The sequence below is a fragment of the Mixophyes fleayi genome, chromosome 5, assembly GCF_038048845.1.
Source record: "Mixophyes fleayi isolate aMixFle1 chromosome 5, aMixFle1.hap1, whole genome shotgun sequence".
NCBI classification, from domain to species: domain Eukaryota; kingdom Metazoa; phylum Chordata; class Amphibia; order Anura; family Limnodynastidae; genus Mixophyes; species Mixophyes fleayi.
Window position 1 is genome coordinate 75,142,520 of NC_134406.1, and position 21,230 is coordinate 75,163,749.

General features: G+C 38.0%; 1 protein-coding gene across 1 annotated transcript in view; it reads right to left on the reverse strand.

The window, feature by feature from the left end:
* Window positions 1–7,309: 7,309 nt before the first annotated feature.
* Window positions 7,310–21,230, reverse strand: part of LOC142158443 (T-cell activation inhibitor, mitochondrial-like) — a 31,660-nt gene continuing 17,739 nt past the window's right edge. Inside the window, exons 8-10 of the mRNA XM_075212394.1 lie at window positions 10,317–10,549; window positions 9,020–9,151; window positions 7,310–7,939 (exon numbers count right to left, since the gene is read on the reverse strand). Coding sequence (XP_075068495.1) covers window positions 7,714–7,939; window positions 9,020–9,151; window positions 10,317–10,549 — 591 coding nt within the window. The 3' untranslated portion in view covers window positions 7,310–7,713. The remainder of the gene's footprint in view (window positions 7,940–9,019; window positions 9,152–10,316; window positions 10,550–21,230) is intronic.

Sequence of the window (21,230 nt, forward strand, 5' to 3'; positions counted from 1 at the left end):
GTCACAGCTTAACTGAACCTTAGAGATTATTTTAGCTATGGAGGGTAAAGTAGCCCATTTCCATGCTTGGGCTATCATCGCATGGGTAGCTATAAAAATGTGGCCTATGATATACCGTTCCCCTAATAAGACTTGTGGAGGAAAAAAGTGTAGAAGTGCTACTTCCGGCATATCAGGGATCGGAGTTTGGATGACCTTAGATACCAAGGCATATACCTCTGCCCAGAGAACACGGGCCACGGGACAACTCCAGAAGACATCTAGAATGTCCCCTATTTTCCCACATTCGCATCAACAGGCCCTAGTCTGGACCGGCCACATCTTATGCAATCAGGGGTCATATAAAGTCTGTGAAGCAGCTTATAGAGCATCTCTGTGTGATTCAAACACCTCGACATCCGATGGTCACTCTGAGCCGGATCAATGGGAATGAATTTACCAAATTCCCAGCCAAGATCCCTCTCCCAAGCTAGTTGGGAGGGGGCCTTCACCGACTGCTGACTTGTGTTGCTCTCACACTTTTTAATGATTTTTTGCCCTGCTCATCTCACCCTATCATTTTTTCTTGTTCCTGGGTCCTAGTGCCTCTCCTGTATTACCCTGTGACCCCATCCTGCTCCACACGGTCCTAGTGTCCCACTGTTTGCAGTTATCACAAAGATAACTTACAGATCATATATCTATGGTACATAAAATGCTTATATACAGTACCTATAATGCATTACAGTTATACTAGGCAATATATTATAGGATATTAATAAGCCACTCTCAGAAGCGAGTTTCTTCTGAGAGTGGCTTATTATCCTTTTCATAATCATTTTTTGTGTATATAAAATGGCAAGGTCCCTTTTGTGTGTTTGCACATATGTGTGTGGGTGAGTATGTATAAAGAAAGAAATAATGTGTGTGAGTGTGATATCAATTTTTCCTCTCTGTGTACATGTGTCTATGTATGTATGTATTAAGAGAGAGCGTGCAAAAGCATGTGTGTGAGGGGAGAAAGCAGGTACGATATTGCTATGTATTGTATGTTAACATCCGCTTTATTTTCAGACGAGGCACAGCAAGGCGGAAAAGCACTGCAGTCCGCGACCATGGGGGGTGCAAGTGATGGCCATGGGGATAGCCCCCTTTGAAAATACAGCTGACATGCTCAATACAACCATTATATAGGGGTCCTGTAAGAAGCCTGGGTAAAGGGGGATGGGATCTCCAGAGCCTGTAGGCACTGGGGGGGGGCATGAGTGGTAATTAATGGAAATGGTTATTAAATAGTCATTAGCATATTTAACTCATCATTGAACCCTCAGTACTAACAGAGACTAGATTAGCAGCCTTTTACATATGGTTTAATGTGTTACACTAGTGGTCCTCAATACTAGTAGTTACTATTTAGCACTTGTTTGTGGAGATCTTTACATCATTATTATCATCATTTGAATGATCCATATGTAATTCAATTTTTTTCTACTTTGGGGGTTATTCGATTTGCTTCAGCTATATAAGAAGTAACCCCACTATATTACACTTTTTTTGTTTAATATTTTCATTATGTTTCTATACAAAGCTGACAAAGTCTTGTTTTCTGTTAAATATTTTTATTGTCTCTTATTGGCATTCATTTTTTTCTGTGTAATATCCGACACAGTTTTGTATTGAATTTCTTTGTATACTCTGGTTGTATTCTGCTTAGAGGGTTATTTTTTGTTAACCTTTCATAATTTATTTGATTTAGTACAAATTCCCCTCTTTTACAAAACATTTTATTTAAATTTTTAAGGATTTATGGGTTCTATTTATCAGAGGCCAAAAAGCCCTGTAAGTAAAAGAAAAAAAAAACGTATGTAGCGCTAGTGGTCTGACTCTCTGAATATATAAATATAGGTGGAGTATAAATCACAAGATGTCACATGTATTCAGATTTATTGCAATACAATGAAATATAATTATACAAATACCTACTCGTGCTAACAATAAACAACTGAGGGATGATAATAAGTAATAGACTGCATCACCGTGTACAGTGACGCGGTCACAATATAAAATGGATAAAAACGTGTCTCATGGATGGACCACAGTGCTACTAGTTGGATTGTAATGACAGCTGTCTGAAGTGTAGCAAAAACTGTTGTACCAAACGCAAAATTGCATAAAAAACTGTTCGGACAATTTCCCCACAGAGAAATAATGCCGGTAATTTCCGCAGTCCTAGAGCTACCAATAATGATGGATCACTATTTGAAATCTAGACGTCATTGAATATCAATGTGTAGCTATACCAATGGGGGTGGGGTCACCATTTTTTTTTTTTTTGCAGAACCCATCTTCCTAGGGAATCTAGCCCTGTGTTGACCTGCCTGGGGTTTGTTGTCATTATGGCAGGGAGACCCCACCCTGCAGTTTCCCCTGCTATAGTGCCACCAAAGCCTAGTGCTGGTACTAGTAAAATTGGGGGGACCCCACTGTGTTATTTACTGTATTGTGCAGATGGGCCATCGGCTGTACTAGTGCCATTTAAACGTCAACATTGTGACTGTCGACTTTACTACCTGTTGACAGTCACAATGTCACCATTATAACCACATAGACACTCTGAACCTGTCGATCTTTTGGTGTCAATAGTCTGACTGTCGACAGGGTCAGCGTTGACAAATTGACTTCCTACCTAAAGCTGCATTGTGGGAAGAAGAGCTTGTAATGCTTTTGAATGGTTTTCACTGAGCTGCTCTCCTTCATTCAAACAATCCAGGTTTAGTGTATATGGTGAGTGACATGGCTACTGTTGGTTTTGAGCAGGATAAATTACTTGGTAAATCAACATACATATTGTACACAAAGTAGATCCCATGTAATAAATATATGAGCACCCCATTATTAAATTATATTTTCATATGAATGCTATCTGCGTAAGAAAAGCTCAGTTTTATTTTAACATTATTTTGCTATATTTTGTAAAACTTAATTTACTTGGTCATGTACACAATTGGTTTTAGATATAAAATAAGCTTATATTATTAGATGCTGTGATATCAAATCACTGTCACAGAAATAAGAAGATAATTTATATATGGCACAGTCTTCACTTACTTCTCACAAAGTGTATAACTGACTGTTCTGTTCCAAGCAACAACTTGTATACCTAATCTCAATGACATCACAAAAGCCATTTATGATGTAAGTTAGCAACACGTTCAGCCTAAACAAACCTACCTGCAGTTTGCACTGTGAATGGGAATGAATATTTATCTCTACATGTCTTTTCTATAAAAGACATGTAGGTTTGTTTTTTTATGAATTGAATTTGAACTGGCTTTCAAAACAAAAGATAACCTGTCAGGTGATGGGTAGTCTTTACACCTTTAAAGGACCATACTAATATAAATATCTTGGATGTTGTAAAACATAATAGTCAATATGAAGACTTTGTTACAATGTGACAACATGATAGAGAACAATGTATTTTGCCATAACAATAAATAAAAAGTTTAAAGACAATCAGGTTTAATACTTAATATGTTGTAACAATTAATAATTTGCCAGATTACCCAGAACCCTGTAGTTTACAACTTTCAATCATCAAGTTAGGCTCACAGGAAAATGTATTCTGCTATAGAGGATAGTCGAAATAGTAGGAAAATTCCTTGGGCGCATTATGAGCATGACAAACATAACTTTATTACCAAATAGATTAAAGTATTTACATACCTAAAGTATATGAAAAACAAAACAAAAAACAGTAGCTATTTATCTACCTGCCATACCACTACAAAATATTCCCATCATCATATTGTGAATAAGAGGAAGTACACAACTAAACAATTCCTGCAATCACAAACATGCACATTAGCTTATTTCTGCATTTCAAATGGAAATATTCAGACACTTCAGGCCACGCCCCTGTTGTAAGCAAGCTACTGTTTGATTGGCTTCCAATCTGTGCACCAATGCTTTGAATTGGATATAGTTAAACAAATTAATATGTTGCTTCCCTCTCATTTTCATGGCCGTAATGTTCATTACATGAGCGGTTTTAAAGCATTGTCTCTCTTCAAAATAGGAGTCTCATTGCTGGAGCTACTATGGTACTGCTTAAATAAGATGATCCTAAGACCTCCCATTAAAGACACAATAATATAAATACTACTCTATCCTCCTGTTCTAATTTTGAACATACTCCAAGCTTTAACCCTAGATTTTATCCAATCGGAAATCTTAACTTTAAACCTAGATCCCTTGCTGATCCCTGATCACATATCTGAACTTTTTTCCATTATTAGAATTTGCAAAGTAATTTGTATTAGTGAAAGTAAAATAAAAAAATACTATATTTCTTTGTGTTGAGCAAACTTGATACACTCTACTTTTGGGATATACTAGAACTGAAAGGTACCTCTCAAGGTTTCCATATGGAAAAACATCCCACTAATGAGTAAATCAGCTCTGATTACAATTAGCAAAATCATGAAAAATTTCTACATTCTCCCAGATTATGTTCATTACCTTAATAATATTATAATTGTGCACATGCTAAAGATTAGCGACATGGAAAGCTTCACACAATTTAACAGAAATAATTAAGCCTATTCATTTGGGAGTTCTCCCCTAAGGATACTGGTGTTAAATTATATTTTATATTATTAAAATTTTTCATATGTAGGCCATCTGTATGAACAATTTTCATATCACTTTTAACATTTTGCTGTATTTTGTAAAACTTAAATTTACTTGGTCATAAATTATTTTAGATATAAAATAAGCTTAACTTACCTCCCATGAAGACCTAGACATTAATATGTATCTAATTTATATATGGCGCACACTGTCTCACATACAGTTGATAACTGACTGTACTGTTCCAAGCGAAAACTCTTATACCTAAGCTCAATGACATCACAAAAGCTATTGAGATGCAAGTTAGTGACACGTACAGCCTAATCAAAGCTGTTAAATGTCAACCTACCTGCATTTTGAAGAGTGAAAGAGGATGAATACATATCTGCTTTGAACATTGGAAAGAGCACTGACAATTTCTAGATATTAGTGGATCAGCAAATAAATATTAGCCAGCAATGATTATTATATCATGTAGGTTTTAAGACAATCAGGTTTAATATTTTGCAGTGTGAAGTAGGATGAATACATATATTAAAACATTTTTTTCTAGATATTCATGAATTATCCCAATATGTAATGTCACCGATGATTGCCATAACCCAATGTAGGAATTTTGAGCTACTATGGTATGATAAAGTTCTGATCTTGCCTCCCTAAACTCTAATAACATAAAATGTTATATATGACAGGGACAGCGTTCAATTTAATCTGTTCACAATGTCCACAGACAGAAGTTACAAAATACACTCTACGGGTGCTGAAGTCCTTTACCAGAATGTCCGGGAGACTCACAAATGTCTGGTAGTTCTCCTGGGAGAGCAGTGCATCATGCCCACTTCCCTACTGAAGTGGGTGGGGCTTAATTATGCAATTCACAGTGAATCTCTTGAACCTGGCCACCCCCCCTCCCCCATTATAATAGGCTGAAACTAGTGTCGTTGAGCAGTGGGGGCTTAATGGCAAGATTTGTGCGGCAATGCCCTCCTGGAATCAGCAGCGGGATCTCCCCTCAAAGTTGTTGGCAAGGAGAGTTTTGTGTAATATAGGGAAGAACTAGAGTGCTGTAGAGAATAGCTGACTGGCTATATTAAAACATAACATACTATAATGTAATCCAAGTCAACTGTCTTTCAACAAAGAAATAAAAGAATAAAAAAAAACTACTATGCACACAAAAATTCCAAAACGTGTTTTTTTAAAGTTCATTTCATTTATACAATTTGCAAAATTAATAGTAGAATAAATAATTTCCACAAAAAAAAAATATATATATTTCACCAAGTTCTAACAAGGAAGCAACAAAATAACATTGTTTAGTTTTATTTAAATACTTTCACATAGAAAATTTACACACACAATCCACTTCAACTAGGTTGGCATGTCTGGCATCTTTGCTCATATGCCTTCCTGTGAAGTAACCATTTTAAAAGTAACATGTATAGAACACCACAGTTATCGCTTCCAGGAACTGCTTCCAGCAGTTAAGATCTTACCATTTAGGCTCCTCCTGCATAATTTTAGTGTGCAAAATTGGGTTTGGGTTTAGCCCTGAGTCTGGATATGGATTTGGTACAGACACTAACAGTGACCGTATAAAGCAGGAAGTCTGTTGTGCTTTGGAAACATTTTCTCGCAGGATCACAGTTTTATTACAAAAAAAATCAATTTGGTTTTGTGCCTGTAACATACCCAGTCACAAAAAACAGTTTGCATTCCAGAACCACAAAATCAAAACCAACAAAAAAACTCCATAAAAACATTATAATGCAAAAATTACGCTATAATACACAACAAAAAAAATCTGGCACACAGGACAGAAATGTAATACTGGTAAATTAAAAGGATGACACCACCTTAAGTAGAGCCTACGTTTATTATTTATATAGCAAATATTTCAGGTCTGTTTCACAGATATCTGTTGAAGGGCTATGGACAGCTTAGCAGAAGGCTCATTTTCCTGCAGCGTAGGTAGAACCCACCTATTTGCAACAAGTGGGGGTTGTGTTCGAGCAACTAACACTGCACTAAAGGTGTTGTTCTTTAACCGTTGCAAGTTTGGTAAGAAAATCTAAGAGGATGATAAAAGAAAGCAAGGCTTTGTGAGGCATATTTTCTTTGGGCAGCTATCAGTGTGGCTGTACGGCTAAATTATTCCATCTGCCTCGCCCTGTTTTTACTGGCTCATCGACAAAACTAGCTTGACTGGAGACTCTTCACAATTCAACAATCCTTGCAAAGAAATTTCACTGACAACACATTTGCAAAGTAATGGAATCCTATCATATTTGACTTAAGGGTGATATACTATATCTGTGGAACTAACAATATTTCCCTCCATTCTGAGGCAAATGTCCTTTAACTAGTTAACAAAACTGCTTATTGACCACCACTACCTGTTTTCTGCAATTCTTTTACTCTATGCTGTACTCTATTAAAATACAATTGCTTTACAAGAGATTCTAGAATTGATTTTTTTAGCATACTCTGGGGACTGAACCTGGAAGCCTAGCACTCAAGATCTGCATAAGAAGAACACCTGATATTGAGCAGGCAGAGTATCGCTTGTGCCTAGCAGTTAAGGTGTTCTCACAGTATCCAAAATTTACGTGGACACTGCTATGCTCTTCCCTTTCTATGACCAGCAACCCAGTATTTCTATATAAAACATTACTGACTATATATATATATATATATATATATATATATATATATATATATATATATATATATATATATATATCATACATAGCCAGAAATATTCACAGTGCTTTGAAGAATATGAATTACATTTCTTAGTATTTGGAGCAGCTGTCCTCACCTTCTCTGCAATGCTTACAATTAGGGATTCAGGAGATGTCCTTGAAGTATGTCCAAGAACAGAGTATTGTTCTCATGCCTGCAGGATAGCTTTAGTGAAGGCAGCAAATCTCACAGCCAATGTTTTAATGGAAGTTATTTCCAGTATTTATTGCTTATGTTAACTGTTCTGCTTGACTTTCTAGAAATGCATAGAAAATAATCTTGAGGTCTGGATAGCACAGAAGTGTACAGTTTGTGTGATTGTTGATCGCTGTAGTGAAGGACATAACGTATTGTGTTTCAGCTCTTCCAGTTCCAGGGGATACACAAGTCTCCATCTTGCAGCACAGAGTAGTAATGAGACACACACATATGCATGCCTCCCAAGTAGGGCAACGGCTCCTCAATCAGTCGTCGGCAGCAGTCAATCATCTGTCTGCATGATACACTGGGTTCCTTATATAATCTATTAAGGGATGATCTATCCATGCATGCTTTGGTCAACTCTTGTTCTACAACTTTTAACCTGTTAACAGTGGGGATAAATCACTTTAGCTGTGGTTTCAAATAACCAGGTCATGTACACAAGATCAATTACCATAATCAGTTTTGTGTGTGTGCCAGAATTAACTATTCTTGTCCTTTATGACCAGGTCCATTTTCACATTTTTATGATCTACTAGTTTCACAAGGAAAGGTTTTTTTAATTAGTCTATGTAAGTATATTTCATATTTTTTTGGGGGGAGAAATATGACTTTCATCTGATACTAATATTTTTTTTTAACAATGTTTACAATGTAAGGAAGATGGGGCAAATATACGAAACATTTTTGACAGGTTCAAAATAACTAATGCTACTGTGTGATATATACCCCAAATATATTTTTCTATTCATCTTGATTACAGGAACACAAACTTGTGTCCTTTTATTCATAAGATGATAAAAATGGCATAGTCTAGAAACAAAAGGAGAATGATGAGTAAAATATCTAAATCCAGGCCTAGTAATAGGAGAATTATAAATCACTGGTGCAGAGGCGGAATTAGCGACCTGTGGACCGGTGCACGGAAGCGGGGTGGAGGGTACCGGGGCCCACAGCTCACTAGTTCCCCATACAGCGGCCCCGTTATCTCCATTGGTGCACTGCACCTATTGCACCAATGGTAGTTCCGCCACTGCACAGATGTTTATGACTGTGCTACTGGTTAGCTCAGGTAGCTCCATGTTGGCTGCAGTGATCTGACAGCAAGCCTGCTCAGGCCTTCATTATATTCCAGCCAAGACAAGCTTTAAACAAGTCTTATTAATGTAGAATAGTGGCACACTGACACTTTGTGACTGCATATATCAGTGTGGGAGCTGGCATATACCAACCAGTTTATGTGCAGTGTTCATAGAGCTAGTCAGGTATAGTGTGATAGGAACCCAATGTTTATGCTGCCTGCTATGTAACACTGGCTTCCTGTAGTATACACAGGTGCAGAAAGCTTGGACACAGGAACTGAAACATAAGCAACATAAAATAAGTGTGGTTTTTAATTAACTCATGTAAAAAAGTGGTCTAACAAATCAAGTTTGCAGAGTAACCAATAAACACCACTTACTCAGCTTTTCTTTTCAATTTCTCTCTTGCTTTTTGTGCATGAGTCAGAAGAAACCATTGCAGGGATGCCGGATCACAGGCAGCCGATATGATGAAATGTCCCATTTCATGTAGTCGCGGCACAAAATGATCACTATATCAAGAGACAATATGGGGAAGCATGGCTTTATCATAACACCACATTAAATAACTTTCAGACATTTTCTTGGTAATTGTGCCTAGCATAGGTGAAAGCATACACTGTATGAAAAAGAATGAACACTCCTGGAATCGCTGAGTGTCTAAATGAAAATAAATCCACACAACCTGTGCAGTGTGCAAACTCATACTTGCCAACTTTGTGTTATTGGCATTCTGGGAGATCCCAGGTAGGGGGTGTGGTGGGTGGATGGAAGGGGGCAGGCCAAATAGTGCAATTTTGGCTCCCGATGGGCAAGATGCGGGAGACCTACCCGGAATTCGGGAGTCTCCCGGACATTCCAGGAAAATTAGCAAGTATGTGCAAACTTACATATGACACATTTCTACAGATTCTAATGCACAATTTCTATTTATTTGCTGCATTTACCAAGTGGAAATAAAAGGTTTAGCTGACACTGGAATAGTGGTCCACAGTACAGTACAATGAACCGCATGAAAGATATGTCACAAAGAAATCTTTCTTTTTAACATCATCAAAAAAGTCAATTTCTGAAGCATACAAAACAATATAAGCCATTTTTTTGAAACAAAGTGCTGTGGAGAATAATCCAAAATGTCACTTTTGGCCACAACCACAAAGATACAATTGAAGAAAAAAACAGTTAAAGCATCAGAACAAACACACGTTGCCAACCCTTACGCTGGGGGGTTGTGTTAACGTGTTCTGACAATTCAATGAAACACGCAATTAGAAAAAAGTGATTTATTTTTTTAAAATATTCTTATTTAGAAGTTTTTAGATCTGGAATACATAACGGAAACCCACAGAAATAGGAAAACATTTATTAAACCATTTGTGTGTGTGTTTTTTTTTACATAGATCTAAAGGTAATTTACAAATCTACACCTCCCTTTAATCTTCAGATTGTAACATTTATAGAGAAACCAATTAATTGTACTTTATACAGGTTTTTTTTATTTATTTATTTTGGTTTATTTATTATGTGGTCCATAATAAACTTTTTCACTAAAGATTTTTTCCCTCCCACCAGAGAAACCAGCATCTCTTATTTTAATCTGTATTTTGTAAATTGCTGTCTGCGAGCTAATATCATGCATGCATAAGATGTGCATAAAATCCATTTTCCATGACTCACTTTTCTAAAATCATCTGCAGACCACGTAGACTGCGCGGATGGATGGGCACTCTCCTGTTTAGCAGCTTGTTGTAAAAGGTATCAAGGATAGAGTAATGCTCCTCCATAGTCAACACTGGCTGCATCTCCTCAATGTGCACTATTTCTAGGCCCCCAAGAAGATGGCTGATCCGGTCCTGCAGCTGCAACAACTTTCTTTGAAGTAGGTAGTAGTTTGGTAATCTTTCAAAAAGCTTGTTAAAGAAAAATAAGACAAAATAAATAAATAAATATGCTACATGTATGCCACATATACAAAACATCCAGAGTTAACAATTAAATTACAATACAACAAAATGAAAATATATTTTTCCAATTCCTCACATTTTCAGTAGTAAACTATGACATTTTGACAAGCGCTATTATCCAACTTCCCACCCGGTACAAATTCCTGTTACTATTTAAATCTACATTTGAGCTCCACTGATCAGCTAATGACAAAATCCACTGAATCAGGAGAAAAGGCCTCATATGCTCAGACCATCAAACTCTTCAAGGGACCTGCAAAATTACTGGCTCCATGCAAAAATATTTTAGGTGACTCGATTCCACTCAAAAAACATTTCAGTCTTGAGAGGAATTAGAAGCATGTTGGTTTAGGACAACTAGTTCCCCTATTCACCTATACCTTACCACAAAGAAGTTAGAAATGTCATGGTACTCAGATATTGTAGGGTTTTTGAAGTTAAAACAGAAAAGTTGAGTGTTGCGGTGTAGAATAAGACTACACCATGGAGACCTTGGAGATGGAAATTAATGTTCAAACAAAAAAGGGGGATTATATAGAAATACATTTTGATAGGTTTATCGGTTTATTGATCGGATCCCACTTCTGGCAATCTGTGTATATAGTGGACCAGTCTTCCTCTATGCTGTGGATATAATGCTACCCATGGTATTTCTATATTATAAACCAACTACTTCATGGAGATCCTAAAAGACTCTTACAAAAAATAAATGATAAAAGGCTTATCTTGAAGAAGAAGTTTGCTGTACTTCAGAAGACATGCTGCATGCACCTCTTGTGTTACCAGGATCCGAAACCAGAAATTATGAAATATCTTGAGTAACACTTCCACCCAAAGTACAGTTCAGTCCTTCTAAAGATCAGAGAAGCTGAACGGGAGGTCACTACACACGTTTCATCACCACAGCTGGCAAAGGGCTTAGTGTGACCATTATACACAGTCTCAGGGTAGCTTCCATTGGATTAGTAGTGCATTTTTATACAATACTACACTATCAGTGCTCTCCCCCTCTTTGTTTATATTTATAGTCTGGCATTGTGCTGGTTGAAGATATTGTGGATTTGGAATATTGGTGGCAGTAGTGCTCAATAGGGACTCCGTATTCGGGTATATCTTTAGAAATATTTTAGATGTTCTCAAGCAAACTTATGTACATCATCAACCTAATGCTTACACATGGTATTTGCCTGCACATAGCAGACAGTGTAATCACAGAGTTCCTGGCACACCAGTGTTGCTATACTCTACAATCGCTGCCTGCTGTTTATAAACTATCAGCTCTTGTGTAAAAGAGACTTTGTGCTTACACTGTCTGCTATGTGCAGGCAGTGTAAGCATCAGGTTCTCACAGATGCTTAAGGCACCTGTGTGTAAGTAGTCGACATTGACAATTTTATTTGGAAAGGTCTACACATGACAATATCAATAAACACACTCTGATCTTCTATTTCAATAAATGTTCTTTTACAGTCAATCTGTTTAATTTGTCTCCCATGTTGTCCAGTGTTAAATTATCATTACTATCCTATGCTAGTGCAATACACACAAAAGAATAGTAACAATATTCTATGTGTTAAGATCCCATACAATTGTAGTAAATATATGCTATAGACTGCTGACCAAGAGAAGGTCCTCAGGTTTAATCAGTATGTTTGTGAGGCTTTTGTCCTATTTGTGAACACTGTTTTGTAAAGATATATACAGCTTTCTCCATAAAACAACAGAAGGAAACAATTCAGTTTGGTTGACTCACAAATAATCTCATGGACAAATAGATTATTTTTCTAGAGCATCCGGTGAAATTAAAGCATAACGAGTCTACTTTGAAGAGAAACACATCACTATTAAATATCCCAACACAGATGGAACATTATTGCTAAAGTCTCCTGTATGCAATAAAACTAAGCTCTTGCCCACAATATGCTTATAAATCAAACACTAAAACATTTCAGCAGCACATCACAAGCATCCGTTTTCTACTATGTTAGCTTTCCTTGCTCAAGTGCTATTTGAAGCAGTTTTCCTTTCATCCTCCACAGGAAGGCAGAGTCATTAAGCTGATTATTCAAGGACTATCAGAACACACAGAAGGTATATGCTGCACTGAATCAGGGGTGGTAAAAGGTAAGGCTGGCCAGGCAAGCAGTAAAGAGCATTGTTTGAAGCAGCATTAAGAGGGGGCTCAATGTTTACCATGTACAAAGAAAAACAGAGGATAACAGGTCTTTCAGAAATCGAAGCTCCGGGTGCTAGGGGTCATTATTACAGCATGTCTGACTATGAGATATGGCCATATCAAAAATTTACATCAGTAAAATAGGATTATAATGTCAGATATATGGCTTTTTATTTGGGTTGGCTTGTAAAGCTAATAAACCCTAAAAAAAAATAAAAAAAATATATATATATATATATATATATATATATATATATATAATGTGGCAAAATTTAATAAAGTGTGTTTTTATTGATTTTTTTTTTTTACACAAAGACAAAGCCCAACAAGAAAATGATACATAAAAATAAAAAGAGCAAGCGTTCCTTATAATAACAGAACTCTACATCTACAGTAACAATTATATGAAATAAAAGTTGCTTAACAACCAATATGAATCTATTACACTAAAATTTAAGGGTTTTGCAATATCATTAATTGCCACATGTATTCTGCATACGTATTTCCATGCATATACAATGTTTGCTTATGTTGTCACAGCAGCTGTTCAACAAGCCTATTTAAGGCACATTTGGGTGTGGCTCACAAGCCAGCCCTTGCTTAATGTAAACCCCTATATCTGGGAGGTGAGTGCATCTGATTTTAACTGCATTTGGCGCTCCCCATGTGGAACGCAAGCGTTCCAAATGCCGAACTTACACTATAATTTAAGGGTTTTGCAATATCATTAATTGCCACATGTATTCTGCATAAGTTCTGCAGGAAGTTCGGCATTTGGATGTGGCTCACAAGTCAGCCCTTGCTTAATGTAAACCCCTATACCTGGGAGATGAGTGCATGTGATTTAAACTGCATTTTAATGGTGTTTAAAGCATATAGGTTAGTATAGGACCTGCAGAGCCGTAACTAGGCAGGTGCAGGCAGTGCCGTCTCCCAGGGCGCAAGCTCAAGGAGGTGCAGCTGCCCGATACCTGCCTCTGTGCCCAGGCTTAATCACTCCTCACAGCGCCCTACGTGAACCACAACTTTAATCTCGCCAGCTATATTGCCAGCTTTCCCCACAAGCAACAATTCATTCCCGGCATCAGAAGCAATGGAGCGCACGTGCGTTTCAACGAAAGTAGGAAGTTCGGCATTTGGAAGGCAAGTTTGCATTCGAAATGCTGAACTTCCTGCTTTCAGTGGAACGCACATGCGTTCCACTGCTTCTGATGCCGGGAATGATTTGTAACCTCCCGGTTACAACTTTTTGACCCCGATCACTAAGTAAAGAGCATTACTCTAAGCTACCTCACTGACGTGATCGCATTCAATTGTGTGATAGTCTACAGCGCTGACCAATCATAGAGCACCTTTCACGTCTCTCCATTCAAGTTTGCAGTTACATCCTCGTAGTCCGGACACAGAGGGGACAGGGCTGTCTGTGCGCCAAAGTCCTGCACCCCATGTTCCCTGTCTTGCACCGCTTTTCAAAAGAAGGCCACGTCCCGTTTCAAATATGCAAATTGAGGATTTTGGTAGGTAAATTACAATGTATGTATCAATAAGACTGAGAGGGAGATGTGTTTTACAAGGAAAATAGTTTAGTTAGCCCTCCTATAGTCCACAAGCCTGTTGAAGTGATACTGTTACAGCCTATCTAAAAAAATAGTTAGGCATTTAATATAAGTGTAAGTATAAGGTAAGGTAAATAAAAGTACAAATACAGACAGCATTTGATATATAGATATATATATATTCATACATTTGACTTTTCAATATGTGTAACAGAATTCTTTCAGTAAAGTGCCAACCACACCCCCACATTAGGTTGGCCACACCCACTCTGCAAATGTCACTCCCTCTTAGATGGGGGGCGCAGATGCCCCGTTTCGCCCAGAGCACTAAAATGTCTAGTTACGGCACTGAGGACCTGCATATAATGAGGTGCCCTTGACGCTGGGATGCAGGCTTAAATGTTTTGATCAAAATATGAACCAAATACCTCATGTTTCTATATTGCTAGATACACACAGATATGCAGTGTTGGGGAACTGTCCTTTTTTTGTTTAGCAAACAAACTTTACAGGATTTGTTTTACAAAATGTAGATTTTACATATTCCAATATTTAGTCGCTGTTGTAAGCATGTTTTGCCTTATGGTGATTAAGCTAGAATGCGGCATTGGCATTGCATATATTATTAATCTCCATGCAAAATACTATAAGTACAGGGATTATATCTTTTATAAAATGTGCCATACAACATGTACTTGTCCAAGGACTGAGTGCTCACATTTATTAAATTGAAGACACGGCCCTCTCTCCACCCATTATTGCATAGGGTGATGTAATCTACCTGACCCAGATGCATTCATATCTTATTAAACAGCTTTTATCTGTGTGAGCAAATCTGTTATGCACAACAATATCATTAGCCAGTGCTACCCTGTGCTGTAATCTGGGACCTTCTGGATCCATTCATGCTCTTGCTATACTCACTTAGGATAACATTAACACGTTTATTATATATTGCAGGGTTGTTTTATCCACAAGTCTCTTTCATGTTAATATACATACCCCTGTGGCCAGCAGGGGAACAGACATCGGTTCTACTAATACTAATACGAAAACCTTTGTATTGTGGGACATTCCCATAGCAGTGTATGAACCATTTAGGGCAATTTGTTGTCTGCCCTCCACCAAATATAACAATCTTCTGGGTGTAAGGTATGACCTGTAGAGAATATATATTTGTAGCTGTTGAAATTTCACTGACAGAGCTGCTTTGTAGGCACTTCCAATCATGTATGACCCTTACCCATCAAAGAGGGTACCCAAGTCTCCGTCCCATTTTGCCTGTAGTTTTGCAAGGCCTACAGCACAAAACTTACCCAGAAAGACTAAAAGATCTTAATATGTATAGTTTGTAGCAGAGAAAGTAATGGGGGACATGAAAGAAACTTTCAAATATATCAAGGGTTTTAACAAGGTACATGAGGGAAACATTCTTCAAAGGAAGAGAAATATTAGAACATGAGGACATGCACTGACACTGCAGGGAAGTCGGTTCAGAGGAAATACTAGTTCACAGAAAGGGTAGTGTATAATACAGTAGAGAAATTTAAACATGCTTGGGGTAGACATAAAGATATCCTTAGAAAGAATAAAGGATCAAACAGGGTTTGAGATTACCATAGGTTAAAATCTGGACAGACTAGATGGGTCAAGCAATCCTTTTCTGCCGTCAAATTCTGTTTCTATTTGCTGCATTAGAAGATCCAAATAGAGACTCTGCATATGCCACCTTGCCCATGAGATGATCCCTATGATGGAGGAAAACATTCCCAACAATTAAAGTTCCATCTTTATTGATATTTGATGAGTCTGTAGTTGATGTGCCAGGGACTGGATCTTGATACAACTCTCTTCTGACAGAAATACATTGTTCTGTTTGGCATTAATCTGCACCTCCAGAAACTTAAATTTTTGTAACAGGATGAGATTACTTTTTGCGAATCCAGTCATGTTCTTCCAAGGCTATCCTCCCTGGAGCAGTTCTTAAGTTCATAATGTACTTCAATCTCCCCACTACAAGGATGTCATCCAGATTGGGCTCTATCACGACCTTCTCTGTCTTGTGGCAAACTTAATTCCTCCACCAGTGTAACTAGTATCTTGGTATAAATTCTCTGATATGTTGCCAACCTGAAGGGCAGGCATGTGAACTGAAAGTGCTGACCCAGAACCTGATAAATTTCCTGTGATGAACTGCAACGGGAGTATGACAATAGACAACCTGAAGGTCTATGGACTTGAGAAAATCACCTTCACTGATGCCCGTGAAATAGAATTCATAGACTCCATGCAAAAGTGTTTGGTATGGACAAACTTGGCCTCTTCAAACCCAGAACTGTGACAAAAACCCTGATGATTTCCTGACAAGGAAGAGTCTGGAATAGAAACTTGTCTTCTTGACCTAAAAGCAACAAGAGAAATTGAATGAGCGTTTCTTAAGGTTTGCACTCCGTCAACCTGAGTAGAGTTGAAGGGATTGCTAGACAGAGTCCTGGTTTAGACAAAAAAAAAAGTTCCTCGTAGGATAATGATGAAACAGTCTTGTATCCATTTCTTCCAATGTGTACACCCATTGATTTGTGATAGAGTGGGTCCATATTTCTGCGTACTCTGCGATTCTGCCACCCCACTGGTGTAAATGGGGACTGATCCCAGCAACAGTCATTGTTGAGTTCTCTAATTTGTTGTCCCTTCTTTAAATCTAAATGCACGACAGGACTGTTGGGGTGCAGTAGGAATATTCTGCTGACTGTATTGTCTCCCTAGTTTATAACATCTCACATCTTTATAGTGCTGGTAAGTCGAGGAAAAATAGAGGCACTTAGACTGTCTATCTTGTAATAAACTGTTCGATTTACCCCCAGAGACCTTCTGTATCACAGTGTCCAATTCATCTCCAAAGAGCAGGTACTTCAAATGGGATATTTGCTAAACTATAATTTTGACTGAGCATCTGCTTTTCAAATACGCAACCGAAGAACTCTGCTAGCCACCAATACAGATGCTATTGTCCTTGCTGAAAATGCAATAGTATCAGAGATGTTTCACACAGAAATTCTATGCCGCTGTGCATAGCCTCAATGCTTTCAACATGTTTTGTCTGCTCACGTTTTCTTGGACATCTGTAAAAAGTGTATCTGGACTGTAAAAAAATGAGTAGTGTAACAAATAAAGGATAATAATAATAATAATAATAATCTCCACACAATCTAAGTGCGCTGGCCACTGGAGCCATAGCCACGCCTGATATCAAAGTGGTTCCAGATGATATATAAAGCTTCTTAAAAATATAACTCTCCACTTTTCTATCCATGGGATCCCTCAGGGGACCCTCATCTCCAATAGGGATAGTAGTTCTGGATCACATACTGGCTACAAGTGCATCTACTTTGGGGAAAAAGCGTCCCTTACGAACTTCACTGAATTAATACATAAATTCTAATATATTAAAGTTACACTGATGCTTTTCCACCTGTAGATATTCTTGATGAATAAGTTATTTCCCCACTTGATGTACAGAAATTACTCTAACCTTTCAGATTAATTTGTTAAATGCTTATCACAGGCTCCACAAACTCAATGCTGTTGCAGTCTGCGGTCCTTTTTTATTTCAAAGGAGTACTGAAAGCACAAGATATTAGCCAAGTAACTAAAGCTTAAATGCAAAAGAACAAAGCTGCTCTAACTTACCTAGTGGGGGGATGCCCTTTGGCTGTTTGGGATATAACTCCAGATCAGGTTGATGCGCTCCAGATGACTGTGGCAAAACGTTTCACAGGGCAAGGAACGCTTTAGAGCAGTTCCAAGTCCACCTTTAGCCTCGTCTCCGTCTTCTTACAACAGGTTTGTTCCCTAAGTAGCCAGCCCAGTCCTCGACTTACACCATTGAATAGTGTGTTGCTGGGACACAAGGAAAGTAAGCCCCTGATATAGAACATAAAACAAAAAATACTACCTGACCTACCTGATACTGGAGACAGGAAAAGATGTAGGGGAAGAGGAGGAGCCGCCTTATATACTATGCCGGGAAAGGGAACCTACCTATTGTAATGGCTGCCATTGATGATTTGAGGAGGAAACAAATGTTTCCATATAAGAATTGATAACCCTCTGTAGCATGAAGAAAGACCACCCGACCCAGGTTTTTCTTTTAAGGGAGAGAATATTTCCACCCACCAAATGTTTGTCAACCAGGCACACTACATCAGGTTTCTACTTTTAAGATAGCCCAGTATGATAGAGAACTATCTAAATATCTATATTTATCATCCAGATGAGTAGCTGGAGTTCCCCTGACCAATTTCTTATTTTAAGTTTAAAGCGACAGCATTATTTACAAATCCTTTTGTAATGGAAACCATACATTACAGTACAGACTGTTAGTACAAAAGGTAGACACAATTCTTGTAAATTAACATAGTATGAGTGATAGAGAAGAAACATAGGTCAAGAAGTCAAATACGACTGTAACAAACGAGATTAGTGTAACAAAAAGGAGAATTACAAGGATTATATGGGCAGCAGAGCGCATGGAGCAATGCCTGGATAAAGATATAGCAGAGGATGTAAGAGAAGCAAAATAAAGCAAAACTGGATGACAGGAGGGTAAAGCTGGGAGAAAGAAGGGTAGAAAAGAAGGCAGGGTGAGGGGGAGGGTGAAGGTAACTTTAGTAAGTATGTTCCTACTCTTGGCCAAAAGAAGAAATTTAGTTCATGCATTTGTTTTGGTTCTATATTAGCAGTTACTATAGAGTCTGTAGTACAGGACTGTAAATACTCTTTCAAAATTAGTACCCAGGGAAAAATGTTAGCAGCTAGCAATTTTTTAAGGGAATGTTGAAATAATGCACTAATTTTTGGGGTGCGACATACTAATATACAGTATAAAATTTGATGTGCTGTTCATAAGTTATAATATCCTATATTACGACCACAGACCAAACAACATAAGTAGAATATGACCAGTGTCAACCACGTCATATCAATAGAGTCCACCTCAATATTTCATCCCATTATATAGACACATGTTTTTAATCCATGCACAGTACAGGGTTTAATTATGCTTTAAGTCATGGGAAGACTAGCGAGACACTTAGGTCTCATGTACAATTATGTTCAAAAGTTTTGACACAAATATTACTTTTCACAAAGTCTGCTACCTCAGTTTTTATGATGGCAATTTGTATGTACTCCAGAGTGATCAGATGAATTGCAATTAATTTCAAAATCCCTCTTTGCCATGACAATGAACTTTATCCCAAAAACAAAATTTCCACTGCCTTTCAGCCCTGCCACAAAAGGACCAGCTGAAATCAATTCTGTGATTCTCTCGTTAGCACAGGTGATAGTGTTGATGAGGACAAGGCTGGAGATCACTCTGTCATTCTGTTTGAATTAAAATAAAAGACTGGAAGCTTTAAAAGTAGGGTGGTGCTTGCAATCATTGTTCTGTTATCCATGGTTATCTGCAAGGAAACACATGCAGCCATCAGTGCTTTGCACAAAATGAGCGTCACAGGCAGGATATTGCTGCTAGTAAGATTACACCTAAATCAACCATTTATCGGATCATCAAGATCTTCAAGGACAGAGGTTCAATAGTTGGGAAGAAGGCTTCAGGACCCTCTCCTAAAGTTGATTCAGCTGCTGAATCAAGCTAACCCAGTGCAGAGCTTGGTCAGGAATGTCAGCAGGCAGGTGTGAGCGCATCTGCACGCACAAAGAGGTGAAGACTTTTGGAGGATGGCCTGGTGTCAAGAAGGTCAGCAAAGAAGCCACTTCTCTCCAGGAAAAACATCAGGGACAGACTGATATTCTGCAAAAGGTACAGGGACTGGACTGCTGAGGACTGGGGTAAAGTCATTTTCCCTGATGAATCCACTTTCAGATTGTTTGGGGCATCTGGAAAAACGTTTGTCCGGAGAATGAAAGGTGAGCGCTACCATCAGTCCTTTGCCATGCCAACAGTAAAGTATCCTGAGACCTTTCGTGTGTGGTTACTTCTCAACCAAGTGAGTGGGCTCAGTCACAATTTTGCCTAAGAACACAGAATGGTACAAAAACATCCTCCAAGAGCAACTTCTCCCAACCATCCAAGAACAGTTTGGTGACGAACAATGCCTTTTCCAGCATGATGGAGCACCTTGCCATAAGGCAAAAGTGATAACTAAGTGGTTCATGGATCAAAACATCGAAACTTTGGTTCCATGGCCAGGAAACTCCCCAGACCTTAATCCCATTGAGAACTTGTGGAAAATCCTCAAGAGGCGGGTGGACAAACAAAAACCCACAGATTCTGACAAACTCCAAGCATTGATTAGGCAAGAATGAGCAGCCATTAGTCAGTATGTGGCCCAGAAGTTGATTGACAGCATGTCAGGGCGAATTGCAGGGATCTTCAAAAAGAAGGGCCAGCACTGCAAATATTGACTCTTTGCATCAACTTTTTGTAATTGTCAATAAAAGCCTTTGACATTGAAAATGCTTGTAATTTTACTTCAGTATACCATAGCAACATCTGACAAAAAGGTCTAAAAACAATGAAGCATCAAACTTTGAGAAAACCAATACTTGTGTCATTCTCACAATTTTTGGCCATGACTGTAGGGCAGTGGAAATATGGAGTACTTTGTATTGTTGGGAATTTGATCAACTCTGCTAAGATATTATATATTTATTTTTATTCCGATTAAGCCAATGTTAACTAAATATGCCCCTATGTATTTAACTACTATACTTAGCTGTCACTACAGATACAAGTAGTGACAGAGCACAGCCCTTTGGTTGCCATGGTGACATGCATGTCCAGAACTGCAATAGTAATCTTTAACCTAAATAAGAAAAAATTCCAGCCACTGCTAGTAGGAAACTATTATTTGTATTTATTTATTTTGCG